Source organism: Salminus brasiliensis, chromosome 3 (genome assembly GCF_030463535.1).
Source record: "Salminus brasiliensis chromosome 3, fSalBra1.hap2, whole genome shotgun sequence".
Lineage (NCBI taxonomy): Eukaryota > Metazoa > Chordata > Actinopteri > Characiformes > Bryconidae > Salminus > Salminus brasiliensis.
The window spans coordinates 27,200,130-27,222,669 of NC_132880.1; the positions used below are offsets into that span (position 1 = coordinate 27,200,130).

The 22,540-nt window shown below is 39.7% G+C and overlaps 3 protein-coding genes across 3 annotated transcripts; all 3 read left to right on the forward strand.

The window, feature by feature from the left end:
* Positions 1-114: 114 nt before the first annotated feature.
* olah (oleoyl-ACP hydrolase) lies at positions 115-6,082 on the forward strand. The gene is made up of 7 exons (XM_072674738.1): positions 115-431; positions 618-752; positions 2,932-3,070; positions 3,895-3,994; positions 4,361-4,530; positions 5,233-5,315; positions 5,684-6,082. The coding sequence occupies exons 1-7, from the start codon at positions 425-427 to the stop codon at positions 5,824-5,826; spliced, it is 777 nt and encodes a 258-aa protein (XP_072530839.1). The 5' UTR covers positions 115-424; the 3' UTR covers positions 5,827-6,082.
* A 2,158-nt stretch (positions 6,083-8,240) lies between these two features.
* On the forward strand, positions 8,241-17,137 carry tekt2 (tektin 2 (testicular)). Its single transcript, XM_072674739.1, has 10 exons — positions 8,241-8,260; positions 10,041-10,228; positions 10,373-10,498; positions 11,478-11,683; positions 11,772-11,915; positions 12,181-12,295; positions 12,599-12,706; positions 12,826-12,969; positions 13,128-13,207; positions 13,557-17,137. Exons 2-10 carry the CDS (start codon positions 10,073-10,075, stop codon positions 13,753-13,755), a joined length of 1,278 nt encoding a protein of 425 aa, XP_072530840.1. The 5' UTR covers positions 8,241-8,260; positions 10,041-10,072; the 3' UTR covers positions 13,756-17,137.
* Positions 17,138-19,910: 2,773 nt separating this feature from the next.
* LOC140551084 (free fatty acid receptor 3) lies at positions 19,911-20,933 on the forward strand. Its single transcript, XM_072674451.1, has one exon. The coding sequence runs from the start codon at positions 19,911-19,913 to the stop codon at positions 20,931-20,933; it is 1,023 nt and encodes a 340-aa protein (XP_072530552.1).
* Positions 20,934-22,540: the final 1,607 nt, after the last annotated feature.

Below are 22,540 nucleotides of genomic sequence, written 5' to 3' on the forward strand. Positions count from 1 at the left end.
CTCGTTGAGGCCGCTGGTCCTGAGAGGGCAGCATTGCGCCCTACAGTCAACTGAGCTCAGCGTAGAAGAAGCTAAACCGGCGCTCCTTCAACACAGCTGTCGGGTTAAACGTCCATCTGTGTTGGGTACATTTTCCAGGGTCTGTATTAATTAAGCAGCACAGCGACAAACACGGTGTCATTCTGAGATTTAGACGCTTTACTTTCATATGTTTGAATATATTTCAGCACATTCAGCAAGAGTTCAGTTCCCTGAGTTAATGAAACACGGTCTTTAATAAAGACTCCGGCGGTATTGAAGGCACCTCAGGGATCTGGTGAACTGGAGGAGGTTGGCCAGCTCTTTATGTAGCTAAATGTCTGTGGGCTGTCAACGATAGTCCATGTCCAGCTGTTGAGGAGCTATTGGAAAGTAATGTCTCTAAATGTCAGGTGAATAGTTTACTCTGTGTGCTCAATCTTTAGTTAAACAGCTGCTTATACAGAGCTCGGATTATCGCTACTAATACTGTTCTACTCAATGAGGTTTAATCTCCGGAGTCTCCTGTAAATACTCGGGTGTCTGGGTTCAGAAAGGAGTTGGTTTAAAATGACCAGTTGCTCTAACTCTTCTTCTAGCTGGAATGGACAAAGTCATTACCTGCTTCAGCAGGCGGCCGGACGCTGTAGTCCGCCTGATCTGCTTCCCTTGGGCAGGTGGAGGCTCCATCCACTACGCCCGCTGGGGGAGACTCCTCAACAGCTCTGTTGAAGGTATCTGTCAGCGCCACTGATCGACCTGTAGTGTTGGGCTGTATATGCTGTAAATCCAGCTGAGATGATGTACAGTTATCTCTACAGGTCCTTTAAGGCTTTAAAGGATTTACTCGAATTGCACTCATTTAAAGACCACCTATTTCTGAAGCCCACTCTTCCTCTCTTTCCTCTTTACCCCATCATCAGGCTGAAAGTTAGATTAAAGGTTCAGGTGAAGGTTAGGGTTAGGATTTAGGGGAAAGGTTAGGGTTAGGTTTAATGTTACATTTAAGGTTTAGGTGAAGGTTAGGGTTAGGATTTAGGGGAAGGGTTGGGCTTAAGGTTAGATTTAAGGGTTAGGTGAGGTTTAAGGTTTAGGTGAAGGTTAGGGTTAGGTTTAGTTTTAAGGTTTAGGTGAATGTGAGGATTAGGATTTAGGAACAAGTTAGGGTTAGTTTTAAGGTTAGATTTAAGGTTTAGGGTTAGATTTAAGGTTTAGGTGAAGGTTAGGATTTAAGGTTTAGACGAGGGTTAGGGTTAGAATTAAGGTTTAGGTGAAGGTTAGGATTTAAGGTTTAGGCAAGGGTTAGGGTTAGGGTTAGATTTAAGGTTTAGGTGAAGGTTAGGATTTAAGGTTTAGGCGAGGGTTAGGGTTAGGATTAAGGGGAAGATTAGGTTTAGGGTTAGTTTTAAGGTTTAGGTGAAGGTTAGGGTTAGGATTTAAGGTAAAGGTTAGGTTTAGGTGAAGGTTAGGTTTAGGGTTGTAGGTGAAGGTTAGGATTTAGGAGAAAGGTTAGGGTTAGGTTTAATGTTACATTTAAGGTTTAGGTGAAGGTTAGGGTTAGGATTTAGGGGAAGGGTTGGGCTTAAGGTTAGATTTAAAGGTTAGGTGAGGTTTAAGGTTTAGGTGAAGGTTAGGGTTAGGTTTAGGTTTAGTTTTAAGGTTTAGGTGAATGTGAGGATTAGGATTTAGGGACAAGTTAGGGTTAGTTTTAAGGTTAGATTTAAGGTTTAGGGTTAGATTTAAGGTTTAGGTGAAGGTTAGGATTTAAGGTTTAGACGAGGGTTAGGGTTAGAATTAAGGTTTAGGTGAAGGTTAGGATTTAAGGTTTAGGCAAGGGTTAGGGTTACGGTTAGATTTAAGGTTTAGGTGAAGGTTAGGATTTAAGGTTTAGGCGAGGGTTAGGGTTAGGATTAAGGGGAAGATTAGGTTTAGGGTTAGTTTTAAGGTTTAGGTGAATGTGAGGATTAGGATATAGGGACAAGTTAGGGTTAGTTTTAAGGTTAGATTTAAGGTTTAGGGTTAGATTTAAGGTTTAGGTGAAGGTTAGGATTTAAGGTTTAGACGAGGGTTAGGGTTAGAATTAAGGTTTAGGTGAAGGTTAGGATTTAAGGTTTAGGCAAGGGTTAGGGTTAGGGTTAGATTTAAGGTTTAGGTGAAGGTTAGGATTTAAGGTTTAGGCGAGGGTTAGGGTTAGGATTAAGGGGAAGATTAGGTTTAGGGTTAGTTTTAAGGTTTAGGTGAAGGTTAGGGTTAGGATTTAAGGTAAAGGTTAGGTTTAGGTGAAGGTTAGGTTTAGGGTTGTAGGTGAAGGTTAGGATTTAGGGGAAAGGTTAGGTTTAGGTGAAGGTTAGGTTTAGGGTTGTAGGTGAAGGTTAGGATTTAGGGGAAAGGTTAGGTTTAGGTGAAGGTTAGAGTTGGGGTTAGCATTTAAGGGAAATGTTAGGTTTACATTCAACTTACAGTTCAGTTGCATTTAATAGTTAAATGTCTTGTGAGCATCTTAAGGACCATCCAAGTAAAGTGATACCCAATCTTTAAAACTTTGCTTAATTGATTATCTTCCGAATATATACAGTTTTTCAATTGTGTACTGATTTGTATAATGAATAAAGTAAATAAAGAAGTTGCTGCATTTCTTTCTGTATATAAAAATGTTTGGCACCGGCATACAAGAGACTAAACCATGCAAATAAAGACACTAAAGAAGTATAATTAAATGTGATTAGCCAAATAGTTAAATATTATTTTATGTAAATAAAAAACATAAGATTCCTTTATGTCTCTATACACTGACAAAGTCTCAAATGCTTGTACGACAAGCCGTATACACTGTTCCAAGTTCACACTGTCATTTTGACCTTTGCTGCTTATTTGAATGCTAATTTTTGTTGTTCTTTGTAATGTGAAATTCAGTGTATTCAGTCAGACTGCCGGGCAGGGAGGGCAGAGTGAAAGAACCGTTCTTCCAGCACATGCAGCAGATCCTTGATGAGGTCATCAATGTACTGTTGCCAGCACTCAAGGAGAAACCGTTTGCCCTCTTTGGACACAGGTTGGTGCTATTAGGTGTTTTAAGTTTTTTGTGTTGTCACATTTCTATACAAATAATATCCACACCACACCACCACTGAATGCAGAGTTTTTTGTTTGATGGTGTTGGATGCTTTTTGCACTGACCTGAGTTGTATTTAAGGACTGTTTAATGGTTTTGCTACTGTAGCACTAGAATTTGTCCTCTGTGATTAAAAAAAGTATGTTTCTATATATTTAAAATAACATCTGGAATGTCTGGAAAATGAATATAGGTCAGGTCTGCTCAAAGTGTGGCGAAAGTTGGATGTCTGGCCTCCACTCCCTCACCTAACGAGAAAATTTGCCCAACACAAAAAAATAATTGTACTGAATTTCTGTATACCCTTGATATAAATATGAGAATTAATAAATGTTATCGGGCAAAACTATAATGAAACTGACGTAACTGTCTAAGTATTGGCCCAGTCGGAATTTCACATGTCTTGGCGAAAGCATGTGCGGACCTTCACTCTCCCAGCGATGGTAACATTGTGTTATAGGGAGTCCGCATTAGTGGTTGGTAATTGGCAATGACTAAACTGGGGAGAGAGAAGGGATCAGGTAAGATTTATATTTATTTGGTGAAATCATTTGCTGCGATGTCATTTAACAATGTACTTCTGGTTCTTATCACCATTACTGGGAGCAATTTGTCTAGAAAGGCCATATTCAAGCACAGCTTAGGATACAAGTTTAAGTGGAATTTGTTCATTTTTTTTATATTCCAGTATTACTGGTGTGAAAATGCAATATAGCTATGATAGATTTTTCTTATTAAATATTTTCTTATTCTTATTTACCCAGTTTTGGTGCCATGACCAGCTATGCCTTTGCTGAGTATGTAAAGAAAGTGCACAGCCTTGAACCAGTGCATGTGTTTATCTCCGGCGCTTCTGCGCCTTACGTAAGTACAGTTGTTCTTCATGCTTGTTTGAGCACTACAGTAGTAGTGATAACAGTGGCCTAGTACAACGCAACAAGCACCATACTACATCTTTTATTAGACAAAATATACTGTATATTAATGTGAAATACATTAAGCAGCAGTACTGTAGCTGGCATTAGATCAGTCACCATTGTTTCGTAATGTAAAGGGGTGTGACCCATCTACGGGTAAAACATTTACAAGCATGGAAGAAACATTACAGTAGTATCAGTGTGCTTCCCCCCCCTTCTTCTTCAGTCTTCACTCTTTGCAGTTCAGCATAACGCTCCTGGATGCAATGTATTAGATGTATCGGCTGACGCACAAAATGATCCTCTCTCTCAGTCTGAAACCAGATTACAGGCCCCACGGAGAAGCCACCTGTCCGATGAAGAATTCCTCCAGTGGATGAGCGCCATTGGAGGAACCCCTCCTGAAATTCTGGCCAATCCTGAGGTGCTGAAGCTATTCTTGCCGGCTTTAAAGGCGGACCTCAATGTAGTGGAGAATTACAGGTTAGTTGAATGTAATTAATTAATTAATTAATTATAATTAATTATAAATTATATATATATATATGCTGCCTTTTACAAGTTTGTAAAATGCAACTAAAATGAAATCAATCAGTCAGTGATTAATTGGTAATTAAAATTATTTAAAAACTACATTCATAAATCACAGGCCGGTGCTTATGTTGGAATTAACACAGTGGAAAAATGTATAAACCTTTAACGTAAAAAAAACAAAAGGAATTCCGTTTGCAGTGATACATAGAACATTTCATACGTCTTCATACATACAGCATATTAAAAATGAACACTTCTAAATGTGTAGAGTAGTACTGGAGATCCAGGTATTATACAGTGCTGTGAAAAAGTGTTTGCCCCCTGAAAATGTGCACAGTTTTAGACCCTATGATGACCATTTTATGTATTTTTTTATATAACACATCCTATTTTATATATGTGTGTATATATATATATATATATATATATATATATATATATATATATATATATATATATATATATATCATTTTCAATTTCCACCCAGTAGCCGGGACTCCCCCTATCCCCACAAAGTCGCTAGTGCTGTAAGGGAATAGTGTCTAGTGGCATTCAAACTGACATAGTGATTTCCACATGTTGTACTGAGAAATGCTAGTTCTATAAGAAACGCATGGAATCTGATAACCTGTGTGTTTGTGTGTGTTGCAGGTGTAGCCGGCCAGAAAGCCCTTTTCTCTCATGCCCAGTTTCATGCTTTGACGGCAAGGAAGACATGCCACATGACTTACAAGGTCAGAGATGGGATTGTCCTGCACAGTATTGATGTTTCAGCAGTACTCCATGATGCCATGTGGGCAATTCTAAAACACTGTTGGTACCTCATGACCACACTGTACAATACAATGTGGACACAGTAGTTCTAAACCATCTTGTGGTAAACCTTTCTCAGAAGGAGCAAATGTGAACTGGACAGTTTACATTTTAGCTTCAGTTCAAATTCTGTTCTGCACTAGAACACAGGTTTGTGTATGTAATGAAGAATCACATGAAGGTTTCTTGATGTACTGTACACGTTTAAGAAACCTGGTGATCAGAATTTGAGATGTTATCATGTTTATATGCAGTACATTACTGTGTTTTTAACTTCTGTTCTTTACAGCATGGCAGGCTATGACTAGTGGGGATTTCACTGTGCGGATGTTCTCTGGATCACACTTCTACCTGAAAGACCCGGGCAATGAGAAGCTCATATTGGACCACGTAACAAAGCATCTGGAGACGGCTGAGATGGACTACTTGTAGAGTGCCATTGGATGATCTTTTTAAGGCAGCCAGTCAAAATGCTAATGTGGAAGATAGTCATGCCAATACAGTTTAAATGGCAAGCATTAAAAAATGACATTCTGATTTCCTCTTGTTGCACTGCTAGAGAAATGCTAATTGTATATTTTTATGAATATGTGCTTTATTACACAGAGCATGTCTACAAATAACATTCCAGATGCAAACATTATCAGTGTTTTTTAATATAAAAATAAAATTATAATTGTAATAATAATTTATTTCGTTCTTCAGTACTATAAAACTCATATTTTGAAATGGTATCTTTATAAAAAATCATTTTGTTTATCTTGGTCCTTTCATCAGGAAACATCCACACAGTGTTAAGCAGCTGGCATTAGATAGCTGGCAACTATCCATAACATAATTAATAACATAATTTAATTTAAAAGGAGTAATAATACATTATGAGCATGACCCTCTTTCAGGTCTGATGCTGTCCTGAGGTGACTTATGCAGATTTAGTAAATGGACAAGATGAGGTTGAGTATGGATAGCTGGTGTCGGGTCTGTGTTAAAGAATATTCTGTACCTGCTACATTAATGAGCAATTAAGGAGGCAGAGCCCACTAACATTGCCTGTCTGAAATGGAAAAAGTGTAGCTAAATCGAGCGTCCTACATGTCATGTGTACAGAGTATGCAGTCAAACAGTACATGTTGGTTAATTATTAGCCAAAAACACAGCAGGCCTGTACTTCACCATCTTACAAATACAGTGAACGCTGTTAAATATGTCAGAAATAATAAAATAACAACAATATAAGGCTTAAATGTTGAAGTGACACATTATCTGGCAGTCTTTTATACACAGGTTTGCAAAGTTGGCATACTTTAGATTTTCGTGCTTGTGAAATTGTGAAGTTTCAATTGAAACTTGATGCTCAGACGGAGAATTACAGTGATGAACCATGGCATATATTTCAGTAAACCTAGTGTACTTGTGCTTAGAGCTTGTGTGGAGTTTTTCATTCTTGCAACAGATTCTGACTAAGCCAGATTTCAAAAACTAGGAGTGGGAGTGCTGATCTTGGATCAGATTTATCTCATGTTATGGTGACCTACTGACAGGAAGGCATGTCATGGAAAACAGGTTGATGAAAAAACCCTTCTATAATGTTCAGGGCAAAGATACCATTTTCCTTGCCCCTCTCCTCCACAGTTTAAACATTTTGAATCAAGACAATCAGGTGTTATTAAAGTACACACTCCAGAATTCAAGGGGTATTTGACTTTTTGTCACCATAACTTTTGAGTCATTTGGGACGTTTGGCTTCACTGGTGTTTATGATGACTCAGGTGTGTTCCTATGCTTGCTTCTAAGCCTTAAACATGTTTAAGTCATGACATGAAGACAAGAGCTGTGTCGAGGAAAGTCAAAGAAGCTGTTTTGAGGATGAATAACAAGTGTAAATACCCTTGCAGGTGACGATCAAACCTTGGCATTACCAAAATCAACTGTGTGGAATATCAGTAAGAAGAAAAAACGCACTGGTGAGCTCATTAATTGCAATGGAACTGGTAGGTCGAGGAAGACCTCAAGTGCTGATGGCAGAAGAATCCTCAATAATCCTCAATTCAGATCAGAAACAGCCTCCATGAAGTGGGTCGGTGTTTGTCAGAGACTACTATCTGCAGAATACTTCATGGACAGAAAAAAAAAAAACACGGTCTAGGTCTGTAGATGAAAGAGACCGAGATGAACCTCTATTAGATTAATGGCAAGAGCAAACTATGGAGACACAAATGAACTGCCTGCAATCATATCATCTCAAACATTATGGAGGGCAATGTAGATAGTAAATCATTCGATTTCATGAGAATACAGAGATGCTAGTTCACCTAGTTTTCCATATAGATATGATATATGTAGGTTACAGCCTACATCTGATGTTTGTCCCTCTATGCTCAGTTGGCAAACCAAATGTATTCCCCTTGTTGCCAACTCTAGTCAAGCTTTATAAGGAATGGCCACTGTAGTTAACAGTGGCATAGGTTTAATTTCAGCTTTGGGGGACACGCTGCCCACACCCCGTTTATGGTTATGTTACAAATGTTAGACATTTTATTACCAATTTTAATAATATTGGTCTAGTTAGTCATTCTGACACAGTGTAAAGAAAAACTGCCATATTGAAATGATGTAAAAAACGGGAGATAAAGGGTTTGGACGGTGAAGACATGTACAGCTATATCAGCCTGCGCCGCATCTCCTATTTCAGAACCCCCTCAAACTGTGCCGTCATCCAATAGCAGATTGTTTAAAGTCCGTTGCTATGGCACTTTAATTATTGAGTAGCAGTCGCGTCCTCTGGTTGCCTGGAGACCGCGGCGCTTTGTTCAGCGTTCTGAAATACACGCGCACAAAAGAGCATCTGCACATTCCAGAGCCTAGGGTAAGTCAACCGTTCTCGAGGCGTTTAACGGCACTGACTGTGTTAACAGAGCTGCTAGGAGTAAAACTGTATGAAGGGCTTGGGCAAAACTTTGCAAAACATCATCTGAACTAGATTTTTGCTTGTTTTTGTTCCAATTATTTTTTAATCATAATTTAATAAGATAAGGAGTTAACTTAATTTAAAAGAAGGGCTGGTTGCATCGGATGCATTCAAGTGTGGGTGTTTCTACCTTTATTTGACAGACCTGACTATAATAATAACTGACTATAAATAAAAGACACTATTGTATTCATTTTCTGACCAGAAAAGTGGTAAGCCCTTTTGCCTTTTACCTATACAGTAAATCTTGTACCTGAATATGTCTCATTATAAAGTATAGCTGTATAATTACAGACTGCACCGTCTGCCGCCTGGCACGGCTAACAATTCCTGGTTGATTGAAACCTTGGATCTGTCAGGGTTTTCTGAACATTCCTAGAAAGTTTTTATTTAACTGCGGTTGCTCCAGTTCTTTATTTTGGAAAAGATTTGATGTCACAGCTTGTGACTGACAGGGGCCTTAGAAAGTGTATAATAAATGTATCATTTATTTTTATTCCAATATTAAACCATAAAACCTTCCTAATGAATAGAATTATTTATTAATAACGCTAAAACGGTTTAAATGACCTTTCTTGCCTCCCCCTCCCCCTTTGCAAGACAGGGTTTGGTCCGCCCTCAAAACAAGTGCGATTTGTACTGGCAAGCAGTGAGCTGCCTATTGGGACTGAAGCATTCCGTTACAATTTGAAGAATAATTTGGTTACCAAAAACCCAAAGAAACCAATATTTTATTGAGAAAAGGTGGGTATAGTCTGTAAGTGGTAGAAATGACCCTGTTGGCATAGTCCACAGTGAAATAGGCTAATATGTGTTATTTCATATCTTCACAAAAAAAAAAATGTGTTAACATTCAATGCAGGCAATGTTTTAGCAGCTATTGATACTAAATGGGATGCCCCTACCTCTGCTCTGTGCCAGGACAGGCAGAAGGAGCTTCAGGCTAAGCAGCCACACCTCCCCATCCCCATCTCACAGTCCTACACCCAACTGAAGAAGGGAGTGAGCTGCACTGTGTCGAATAACCTGTCAGTTGATGTAATTGCTGGGGCTCTATTGTGGGTATTTGAAGAATCAATTGCTTATAAATAATTACTTTTCCAAACCCTTCTGCAAAACAGAAGCACAGACCCTCATGCTTTTTATGCTGCTTTTAATGGTCTAGTGTTGGTCTGGTGTTGGACTAGGTGGTCACCTCCAGGATGCCAGTGCAGGTTTTCCAGCACAACAGCATCCAGGGACATTTTGAGTATTTGACAACTCATTTGTCATTCAAATACACACATATCATATTTGTGATATGATGTGATTGTGATTTGTTAGATTAGTAAGTGTTCATTGTAAAACTTCTTTACATCAGGATGCTAACTAGCTATTCTGTAGCGGAAGTATCTGGCTACTGATTAAAATAGCCAACTGGTCATCAATTAAGTCGCTAGCTAAGTTTGTGCTAGGTTTTTAAGCTGCTGTTGTTAAACATCATTAGGTGTGGTAGGTGTGCTACCACAGTTATGAGTCTAACGAGTATTTTGACAGAATTGTTAGAGGTAGAACGTGCTGTAAGTAACACACACACACACACACTTTCAGTCAAACACTACAATATGGTTCACTGTAATTCAATTTATTATAATATAAGACATACAGACACGTTCACTATCCCTCTATCCCACTATAGATCTGGTGGAGAGTGACAGCTGTCCCTTGGTCATGGCCACCATGAGCATGAAGCCAGGTCTTCGCTGCAGAGTGTCTGATTGGGAGAACAGCAACAAGCACATCTCAGACACTGCAGAGCACAGACGGCACGTATCACACGAGATACGTCAGGAGGGGAGGGCGCTGCGGAATGAGACAGCCAACAAAGTAACGTATTAAATACAGGAGTGGTGCCACTGCATGTAATTACATACCAATCAGAAAAAGGCGTTTGTTTTAAAGACAATTAGACAAGAATTAAGAAAACATGGACACTAAGACAAGCTTGTAAGCTCCATCTTTTTCTACCAGACGAGCTGGGATGAGTATGACAGCAGTCGTCGCCTGAATGACAGGATCAGTGATGTCACGCGATGGAAGAAGACCTTGGAGGCCTATGCGCAGGATGTGGACCAAGAGATAGACGCTCTCACTCTTGTTAGTACATTACTGAAGTTGCCACACGCCAACCAGCCATCAAAACACTGAGGGGGTATAGGTGGGCTAAAAGGACATCTTTCTCAACTGAAAGCAAATATGGAGCCAAAAATATACCTGACTGGATATGAAAATGATTTCATATGTATATATATATTAAGATATGATTTGTTATTAATATCTGGTTTGAGTTTTCCTTGTCCTTTTGGTACATTACATTATATTTAACTCACATTATATAACAGGCAATATCACAGGCAAAATGACAAAATTCAAGACCATCCGTTATACGAATTTAGTCTCTACATTTAACCCCTCCATGGCAATGAATGCACACATCCATAATTACTAGTGCAAATTAATCATCCTATCAAGTTTGGTCCCAACTTCCTCCCATAAGTCACTGTCTCTACAGAGCCTAGTGATGCATTAGTGGATGTATTTAGTGACATAAACTGGATTGCACTTCATTTAAGTGAAATATGCATTAAATGTCATAACTAACTCTCTTGCTCTCTCACACACACAGCTGCTCCTTTCTTAGCTCTGCTTAATCCGGCTCAATGACTGAGCCTCCATTTATTTCTTAAAAAGCTGTTGAAGCAGTTTCTCTATTAAAGCTTCTGTGTCCGAGCTTCGTCGTGTTCTGGGCAAAAGTTCTCAAAGCTACACTCACAGAGTGTAATAAGAAAAAAGGTGATTCCTCTAGACAGTTTATTAGGCACACCTGACAGCTTTATCATAATTACTCACAATATATTGCTGTTATTAACGACATTCAACTTTTTAATTGATTGACACCACTAATAATGACATAACTTTCTATTTAATCACATTTACATTACATTTCTAGATTTCTATTCTGTATTGGGTTATGTTGGTCACATTCGTACCACAGTGAAATGTCTGCTGTTTTGTTCAATCATCCAGATCTTTAGCCTTTTTGATGTCTCAAGTTGAATCGATTATCGGTCTCCAGGCAAAGGACGAGACCGAGCGTGCCCTTGCAGCCACGGTGCTGCCCCTAGAGGTCACTGCCGAGTGCCAGACCTTGAGAGAGGGTCGTCGGGGCAACGAGCTGGTTAGTGACCCAGTTGAGGCCGAGCTGAAGAAGGAAGTGGACGTGATTGATGGAGCACAGCGGGTCCTGCAGCAGCATATTGACCAAGCCTTCGAACAGCTGTGGTGAGGGAGAGGGAGAGAGAGAGAGCAAACATGTTTTGAGGGAGAACGAGGGTGGTGAGCTATCCCTAACGTTGACAGGTGTGTTCAGTTTACTGCAGGAAGCCCGTCACCAACTTGCCCTTGACCTCCAACACAAGACAGAAGCTTTGGACGTGGACGTGTCCTGCCTGACGCTCACAGTGACATCACCAGAAATCTCACTGAAGCCCAATCCCACCAGAGTTCCTCCTGGGTGAGCTAACAAGCTAGCCTACCAGGTTCTCATATGCTGACCAGTTTTATTGAAGGGTTTATTAAAACTGCTTTTTATTTTATTTTTTTAAGTGGACAAGACAAATGGAACAGAAAAGAAATAAAAGTAACCTGGAAAACTGAAAATGAAAAATAACTGAAGCTAAAGTCTTTATAAACATCTCTTTTTTTTTGGGGGGGGGGGGGGGGGGGGTAGGGTAGGGTAGAGCAACACAGTGATACTATGCATCTAAAATTGTTTGCAGATCCACGACCCCCCAGCAGTGGGAGCAGTTCAGCCACCACAATGTATCCCACGCTAAGGAAGAGATGCAGGCTTCTGTACAGCTGAGAGAGAATATGAGTATCACTCGAGCACAGGTACAACAGCTGAGGTGTGCATGCTGTTGGTGGCGTGTATTTCTGGAGTGTGTTCGATCATTTCTTCATCTTCTTATTAGGTCTAATATATAAAAATAGACTTACCTGAACAGCAAATAAAACAATATACTGCAAAAAAAAGCACAAATATGCATTTTTAATTGATTGACTATTAAATAAATGAAAATGAAATAAATGAAGTAACCTATTCATTACAGTTAGAGTAGTACTAGACTAACAGTCACAGTTCTAGTAAGGGAGACAGAAGATGCTCTATTAAAGCATGCGTCTCCCGTCCTTCAGGTGCAGAACGAGCTGGAGGCTCAGCGCGTAGCTACAGAATTCGCCCTCCGTAAGCGCACTCATCACGTGGAACAGGCCCTCCAGGAGGTCCAGTGGCAGCTGAAAACTGTAAACATTCTTCATCACCCTCCTCATCTTCATCTATATGCTGTTTCCTGACCTAAAAGTAGAGTGGCTAGAAGCACTGGAAAGGCACTGTTCATGTGTTTGTTCTGTCCATGTGTTAGACGCAGGACGAGATTGCTGAGCTGGAGGGAGACGTCATTGGACTGGAGAGGGACTTGCAAGCTAAGATGGCTCCTCTGAAGCTGGTGCACACTCGTCTGGAGAACAGGGCCAAGAGGCCTGGCGTGGACCTGTGCCGAGACGAGGTGATCCTCCTGAAGTGATGTTATGGCAGTTTTTTGGTGCCTAAACCACACAAACATTTTAAGTGGGCTTTCCAGGAAAAATATTAAATACAGAAAAAAATGAAGTTGTTTGATCAACATTTGATGTGATCTCATTGATGCTTATGCTCTCCACCCAGGTTCAATATGGGCTTGTGGAGGAGGCCAAACGACTGGATTCTACCATTCTGGCTCTAAAACAGAAACTGGCTCAGGCTCAGTGAGTCCATCCTGTCTACATCTATCATTCATCTTGTGTGTGTTTTCATTCATAATGAATCATAAATCATAATAATCATACAATAAGTCATAATAACCTGCTAAAATGACAAAATTCAGCCTGTGGTTTGCATACGCTATTTCTTATATCCACCTATTCAGCCTACTTTAGCCCCTTCGATTCACGCCAATTACAAGATGTATTTCAGTATAGACTGCATTTAGAATAAGGCACAATACAGCCAATTAGAACAAAGCCTATTTACATATATCAAATCCTTAAAGGCTTAATAACTGTATTCTCATAATGTTATGATATGGACTGAATTTGTTCTCGCTCTAATTTCCAGGGACTCCTTACAGTCTCTGCAGCATCATAAGGCCCAGATGCTGGAGGATCTCTCTCGTAAACAGGAGGCCCTGGCCCTGGAGCAGCGTACCACACAGACCCGCCAGCGCTTGACCCTCACTTCTCAAAGTGACACCTTATCCATGGCTGTGGTTCCCCTCACCAACACTGGAGGCAGGCACATGCTGCAGCTAGCCTAAGCTAATCATTCACACTGTTAGCCAGCTTTTCATTGGTTCATTAAATGTTCACACATAAATACACTTTCTAGCTCTTTTCAATACTTCATCTTCATCATCATCATCGAGTTTATATCCCCCATAAAACCCATAAAAGAAGCACAGAAAGAAAGAAATCTCATATATTTTTGTTGTCTTGTATTAGGTCTGTAACAGTGTATAATTGAGTAAAGACATTTAACTATATATAATAACACATTTTATTTTGAGAGTCCAATATAGATGCTCTGTAGATGATCAAGTTGACTTTAACTAACATTTAACTACCATTAAATAAATTGATTGTAAAGTTTCAGCTGTAGTAGATTATAGGAAGTTTAACAGTAACCTTAAACCTAACCTAATTTCAACCCAAATTACTTAATAAGATTTATTTAAGGTTTCTTTAATATCATTTTAAATAGATATTACTTTAATATTACTAGATTCAAAATATCAGAAAAGGTAAAAAAAAAAGGTAAAGGGACTGAAAGTTTGAGCACCCTGCAGCACCTTTGTTGTACATCACTACTTACAGCAACGGTTTGTAGACAACTAAAGGCCCTATCTTACACCCTGCGCACGGCGTTGTGATGCTACCCTTCCAGTTAACTACAATTTACATTATAAACTGAGCAAACAACGTCCTGAAAACCCTTTGCTATCTTCATATAGCCTTCTCCTGCAATGTGAACATCAGCTCTGTTTATTTTCAGAGTGCTAGGCAGCTGCCTAGAGGAGCCCATGGCTGATGATTGTTGGGACAAATTTTAACATTTCCATTTCCCTTTAAGGCATTAAGCAGCTTGCTATTTACTCAATAATATCATTTTAAATAGATATTACTTTAATATTACTAGATTCAAAATATCAGAAAAGGTAAAAAAAAAAGGTAAAGGGACTGAAAGTTTGAACACCCTGCAGCACCTTTGTTGTACATCACTACTTACAGCAACGGTTTGTAGACAACTAAAGGCCCTATCTTACACCCTGCGCACGGCGTTGTGATGCTCATTGCTATCCTACACCCCCTCAACGGTCTATTTTCATGCTTTCCGCCTGCGTTGTTTAAATATTTGAGGTTTAAAATGAGGTGTATTCAGGTCAATTTCTGGTGTACTGCAATCTTGGCAATGGAAAACACAGGTGACCACTGACTGAAAACAACCTAGGCAGACGTCAACAGTCAGGGCAGTGAATTGTCAACACAGGCGTGCGTACACCTCCACTTTGAAATAGCAATTCACCAAAGTCAGACCACACCTGGCTCTTAAAGGGGATAGCGAGTGACACGTCGATTGGTTTGTTGCACGTTATGCCCAAAGTACATCTATGAGACTTAGGACATGTCTTTTTAATGTTTAATGTTTTAATTTAAGCCTTTTCCCATCTGAACAATAGGAAAGACACACCAACACGCCCTAAATCAAGCTGTGCGGTTTACGGCCAAAAGATTGCTAAAATAGGGCCCTAAGAGTCTTCCAATTTTTGAGTCTTCAAGTCTATGAGATTTTTGGGCCATCTTGCATTGCACTGCTCTTTTGAGATCTATCTATAGATTTTTAATAACGTTCCACTGGCAGTTACACTAGCCCAAAGCTTGATCAATTCAGCTCCGTGTTTAACAGTTGTAGAGGTGCTTTAAAAAAAATCTTCATCCATTTTTCTCCCCCAGAAAAGTTCAATTTTAAATAAAAATACATTTTAGGCATTTATTGCTTAGATGTTCCTTTGAAAACCTCTGGTGTGGAATTTTGTGGTGAAGATGCAGGGAAGATTTTCTTCTGATGACTCTTCCATGAAGGTCATACTTGTGGAGGTGTCGCTGCAGAATAAAGCAGTGCACCAAAGTGCCAGAGTCTGCTAATACTTCCTAATTCGTCTTTTGCCATCAACAAGGATATTGATTAGCTTTTCTACCAATTTTACAAGGTTCCTTTGTCTTCCAGACCTCAACTTGACCTCCACCCTTCCAGTTAACTACAATTTACATTATAAACTGAGCAAACAACGTCCTGAAAACCCTTTGCTATCTTCATATAGCCTTCTCCTGCAATGTGAACATCAGCTCTGTTTATTTTCAGAGATTTCCATTTCCCTTTAAGGCATTAAGCAGCTTGCTATTTACTCAAGAATAACCTCAGCTAGTTTAAATAGACTAATACTTTAAAGATACCTCTAAGTTTAGACACTACTAAACAAAAGTCAATAAGGTGACCATAGTACTCTACTATTCGCCCAAGTATTCTCAGAAGAGGTGGGTCTTCAGTCTGCGAGTGACTCGGCCGTTTGAACACACAGGGGAAGCTTGTTCCACCACTTTGGTGCAGGACAGAAAAAAGCCTGGACGCTTGTCTTCTGTAGATTTTGAGGGATGGCGGGTTGAGCCGAGTCGTACTTGAAGCTGGAAGGGCTCTTGGTGCAGATCGGCTTTTGACCATTGACATCAAGTACTGAGGGGCTGGACCGTTCTTGGCTTTGTAGGCCAGCGTCACGATTTTAAATCTGATGCAGGCAGCAGCTACAGGAAGCCAGTGAAGAGAACGCAACAGTGGAGTGACATTGCCGAAATTAGAAACCTTGAAGAAGTCCATTTTTAGAAAGCTTTGAAATTAGCATCACCTGGCCTTATCTCATGATGACAGTGAACAAGCCATAGCCATATCAGAACACGGTTTATTTACATATATCTATCTTAAATTCAGAATAAGGCATGTTTAATGCATTATTAGTATTAAAAATAAAATATCAAAAATGGACCTTAAGGGGGAAATATGTAATTAAATTTCAACCCAAAATGGAAATGTAATCCTAAAACTAACTAACAGTAACTCTAATTCATCTGATAATGATTATTATCGCTATCTGAGCAGCTGCGGGTGATCTAGAACTTCTCAGGCTAAAATGTGCCCTTATATTTAGGCTTGTAAATGAAATGGAGCGACGTGTGGAACAGAGCTTGCAAATCTCACATGCATACACACACACACACAAAAGGCACACAAGACAAGACATACACATAATTAAGAAACCCTTACTCTCTCACACACACACACACCTGAAAGGGACCTCATTGATCCTGCAGTATACAGTGCAGCTGCTCCACGTGTGACCTTAATGTCTGTAAATGAGTCTGTTTGTCACACTGTCTCTGAGGGGAAGAAAAGACGAAGAGGATATTACACAGTAAATGTAATGCTTTGCAAATATTATCGAGTTCTTCACAACACGCCGGAGAGCATGCTCTTGGTATGTATTTGCAGAAATGATTTTGATTAAACGAATAGTTTTTCTACAAGTTCAAATGCTGACTATTGCTGTCACATGCTTTCTAGTGTTTTGATTGTGTGAGGGTTTTTCAAAGGTGCTGTGTGTTGCTGCATTTGCTGTATTGTGTGCAGAACAAGAACCAGCTCATTTGGCTGAATTGAAATAAAAAGTGTAACGTGGTTAATTGTGGCTCTGAACTGTTCTGACTGTAGTTGCTAACAAAATATGTCTTAGGTTAGGTTGATTTGAAAAACCATAATATTTAGCCAGTTTAGTACTGGTTGGTTTGGGTCAGGTTGAAAGCTACCAAACATTATTTTAAAGTTAAAATTTGTTTAAATTTAGCAAATTAATGGTGACTCATGAATGCTTAATATCTAGCCTAATTCGTTTCTGTTGATTTGTGAATGCGTAATATCTAGCCTAATTAGTTTCTGTTGATTTGTGAATGCGTAATATCTAGCCTAAGTAGTTTCTGTTGATTTGTGAATGCTTAATATATAGCCTATTTAGTTCAGATTGGTTTGTATTCACTTAATGGTGAAGTCTACAAGGTTATAATTTTGTATATGTATTTGTGCAAAATTTTCATCAAATGGGTAAGCTTACAATAGAGAAAATGTAGTTCAGATCAGTTAGAATAAGCTTACAAAAGAGCAAATTTAGTTCAGGAGGTTGGTTAACATAAGCTTACAATAGAGCAAATTTAGTTCAAGTCATTTTATATAAGCTTAAAAACTATAAATATTTGGTTCATTTTTTTATTTAGCACGTTTGGTTCAAATCCAGTTGTGTAATTTATATACTTTTGCTAATTATGCTCAGGTTGATTTGTACAAGCTAAGTTCACTATTGATTTGCATAGGCTACAGAATGTGCTAAACATGTGATTTCTGCTAGCATTTTGTTGCATCTCAGTGCAGTTTACTGCAGTTGTGTTGCTAGTGTTGCTAGTGTTGCTATAGTGCCAACTAATCATTGGGGCACTTAAAAGGAAGCAAAATCAACACTCAGTGTTTATCTATTCATCGATTTAAAGGTCATGTGTGTACAATAATGTGCAGGGCCCACACAAACAAAAAAAAAGGATTAAAGGATTGTTCCAATTGTTTCCTAATTGTCTCGTGTGATACATGCTTGAAGCAAATTCAGTTTAGAATGGTTAGGGTATGCTTACAATAGAGCAAATTCAGTTCAGGATGGTTAGGGTATGCTTACAATAGAGCAAATTCAGTTCAGGATGGTTAGGGTAGGCTTACAATAGAGCAAATTCAGTTCAGGATGGTTAGGCTACGCTTACAATAGAGCAAATTCAGTTCAGGATGGTTAGGCTACGCTTACAATAGAGCAAATTCAGTTCAGGATGGTTAGGCTACGCTTGCAATAGAGCAAATTCAGTTCAGGATGGTTAGGCTACGCTTACAATAGAGCAAATTCAGTTCAGGATGGTTAGGGTATGCTTACAATAGAAAAATGTAGTTCAGGTCAGTTAAGATACACTTACAATAGAGCAAATTTACTTCAGGATGGTTAGGGTACACTAACAATCGAGCAAATTCAGTTTAGGATGGTTAGGGTACACTAACAATAGAGCAAATTTAGTTCAGGATGGTTAGGGTACACTAACAATAGAGCAAATTCAGTTCAGGATGGTCAGGGTACGCTTACAATAGAGCAAATTTAGTTCAGACGGTGAAACACAGACAGACTCTGAGAGCACCCTGAAAATAATATTTAGAATAAATGTAGGACATGGGTCTTTTGATTGCTATGTATCATACAAATAATGATACTTGCTATTAATGTCTGTACTGTAGAAGGAAATGTGTGATATAACATTTAAAAAGCAGTTATATTAGACACACATAACAGTGGTACATCTGACGAGTCTCAGCGGTTGCTTTTGACCCAATATGAAGTTATGTGTCAAATTCAGAATGCTGGGAAAGTGCACCTAAATGTTGAACCATTTCTCAACCACTGTTACCTGTATGATGTACATGCCACTCGTTTGCCCATACACAATATCAGATCTAGCCACAAACCTGTACAAACATCAGTGATGAATATAGATTTTCCTTGTGTGTGCAAAAAGCTACACACACACACAGTAAATAAACACACGTACATACACACAGAGAGATATAAACAGGTTATAACCTACCGATTGATGTGCTTTTTCCCCCTCCTATAAAGACATAAATTTAATCCCCATTGTGCAATAACCACCATCATCCCATCACCTGCTTTTTTGACTCTTACCGCGCCTCCCTGGCATTGCCATCAACCAGCCTGGTTTTATGGTTTTATGATTTAACCCTTCGCTGTATTTAGAGAGAGCAAGCTAGAGCTGGATCGGCTTGGCTTCCTGAAAAGCTCAATTATTCTGAATCATTTCACTAAAGGGGGCTGATGTGGCCTTGCTGTTGTCGTGTGTGCTGAAAGCAATTAAGGCAGCACCAGGCTGAACAAATGCCATCCTGATCCATTACTGCTGCCTGAGTGGTCGCTCTCACCACTTCGACGTCAAAATCAAGCCAAGCCCCTCAAGGTACTAGCCAGTCACCTTTAAACCCTGATACACACACCCATCTCTCCATTGGCCTGACGTTGCATAGTTGTTTTCACCTCCAGTGTGTACACTTTGGTCTCTCTCTCTCCGATCGACTGATTGTAATTTATTTTCCACAGGGCTCTCGAGATCACATTGGATTGTATTGGAAAACATCTGCTTGGTTAAGAAGGAATTGAATGAGCTACCTCGATCCTTTGGAACGTGTAAAAGAACTGCTTACACGTATGGGGATCAAATGGACGATTCGTTTTAGGAGCTACATCCAACCTCATGACCTCTAGCAGCGATAAGAATGGAGTACCTTTCCATTTTTGACTGCATCTCTTTGACCGTGTACTCCTTCACCTTCTTGCTGGGACTCCCTGCCAACATCCTGGTCTTTTTCATCTATGTTCGCAAGGCTCGCAAACGAGGTGCTACGCCAAACGTGGTCTACGCCATCAACCTGTGCGTGTCAAACCTGGCTCTGGTAGCCTGGATGCCAGTGAAGGCCGCTGAGACCATCCTTCGGATCTGGATGCTACCGGAGTTGTTTTGCCCCATCTACAACTTCTTCCTTTTTGCTTCGCTCTACGGCAGCGGCCTCCTGCTCACGGCCGTGGCAGTCGGACGCTACCTGAGCATCGCCTTCCCTATCAGCTACAAGCTCTACCGCAGGGCCCGTACTTCTTGCCTGGTTAGCATTCTCCTGTGGGCTATAGTGCTTTTGCATCTGGGCTTGGCCTTGGTGGCTGAGAAAGGGGCCAACTTCCTATACCCTTTCCAGCGCAACACGTCCACTTGCTACGAGAACTTCACGCGGGAGCAGCTGGATGTGCTGGTACCACTGCGCTTTGAGATGGCCCTGATGTTGTTTCTAGTGCCGCTGCTCCTGTCTGCCTTTTGCACCCTGCGCTGCCTGGCGTTGGTGAGGCGCTCTTGTCTTCCCGCTGGAAGCAAACGACGGGTGCTGGCCATGGAACTCTCAGCGCTCTTCGTCTTTGTGGTGTGTTACGCACCCTACAATGTGTCGCATGTGGTGGGTTTCGTGCTAAACAAGAATGTCGCATGGAGGAGTGAGGCTATCATCACCAGTTCCTGCAATGTCTTCCTGGAGCCCGTGGTCATGCTGCTGTTATCGCCATCCACGCCCAAGGACTTTGTAGGGAGACTGTGCAGGAAGCAAGCCCCACAACGCCAGCACAATGGCACTGTTTCCAAAAAGGACCCCCTGGCAGCTGTGCGAGGGGTGGCATCACTGATTGAAAAGCAAATGGACTCCCGATCCAACAAGGCGGGCAAAAGTAAAGGAGCTTCATCTGTGAAAGTGACTTAAAACCTGGGACATTCTTGCGGAAGAACAAGTGTTTTTTTTTTTTAAACACAAAGCTGCAGGTTCTTGAGTTCCTGTACAATGGACGAAGCATGAGATGCTGGACAGGCATGCGCACTTTAGGTGCATTGTGGTTGTGTAAAAGAAAGATATTTAAGATATCATTTTTTCTACTTTATTTGATCAATTTCTTAAAAACGTAAACAGATAAAGAATTTGGATGCATGTCATACATAGATGTTTAACAACTGTTTTGATGGATAATCATGAAAAATGACTTGATTTGTCAACCAGACGACGCAAAGTCGAATGGGCCTTTGGGACTGTATTGGGAAATTCAACCCCCATACACTATAGGGTTTTTCTAAAGTACGAAAAAAGCTCTTTAAATGACCACACAGAAGGTACTTGGTCACGGTGAAGAAATATAAAAAAAACAACAACATTTGAACATTCAAATAATAAGCAATTCATTTAGATCATACAGAAAAATGTAACATTAATATCTCAGGCAGTCACTGATGCCTGACACCGATGTGCTGATCCACGATGTGCTGAGAACTGCTATCACATGCATTGTAAAGAGAAACAGATGATGATGTCCCAGCTTCGTCCTGGCTTTTCTCTGAGACATTTAATTACCACTACTAAAACAGTGTCAGTTAATTCATTCACCAAACTCCTAAAACCTGCCTTCTTCCTGTGTAGTACGGGTGTGGGAGAGAATCAATGTCCTGTGTGAAGAGTGCTGTGCTATGAGAGATGCGAGCATGAATGTATCTCTGTATCTTATGGGGTGGCATGAATGACTCATAAACTAACACACATCTTATCACAAAGCAGAACTCACAGGAAAAGGAAACGAAAGACAGCTTTTCCATTAAACCACAGTAAATGTGCCATTCCACTTGAACTTATCTAGGTCATGGCAGTTTACATCATGGACTTCTATCTAAAAAATCATTTTAGATTAAACCCCCAGTTTAATCTAAAATTAAATTGATGTCAACAACACCAACATTTTAAATGGTGCTCATACTTTTCTTAAATGCTGAATTTCAAGGCTTTTATTATGATAGAACTTAGTTTTAAAGGTAACTGGTAATAAGAGTAATGTTGTATATTCTTTATTTCATTGTATTTGGCATTTTATAGAGGTTTAATACAACTAAGGAATAATTTGCCAACATTTCTGATTGAAACAGTTATTTATTATTATTAAACCCCCCTCTGACACAAGTGATTTAAAATAATTAACTCAACCTGTTGGAACAAATTTATAATTTTAAGTAAAAATCCTTGAACATCTCTTATAAATGTGAAAATTTAATTCCCTTCATGAACAAGTTTGCTTCTAGATAAATTGGCTTAAACCAGACAATTTTGGGGAACAAATATTAATAATAGTATAGTTGAGACAAGACTGCAATTTTTTAAATAGATGCAAACAGACGATGCAGACTTTTTAGAAATTAACAAAACTTTCCCAGTATCTTAAATTCACAAGGGCCTCAATGTATCTGTACTTGAGGGCCTCATCCTATAAAAAGCACAGATAGAACACATATGTGTATGCATACAATCAGAAGACCTTAAAGTCAACATAATAC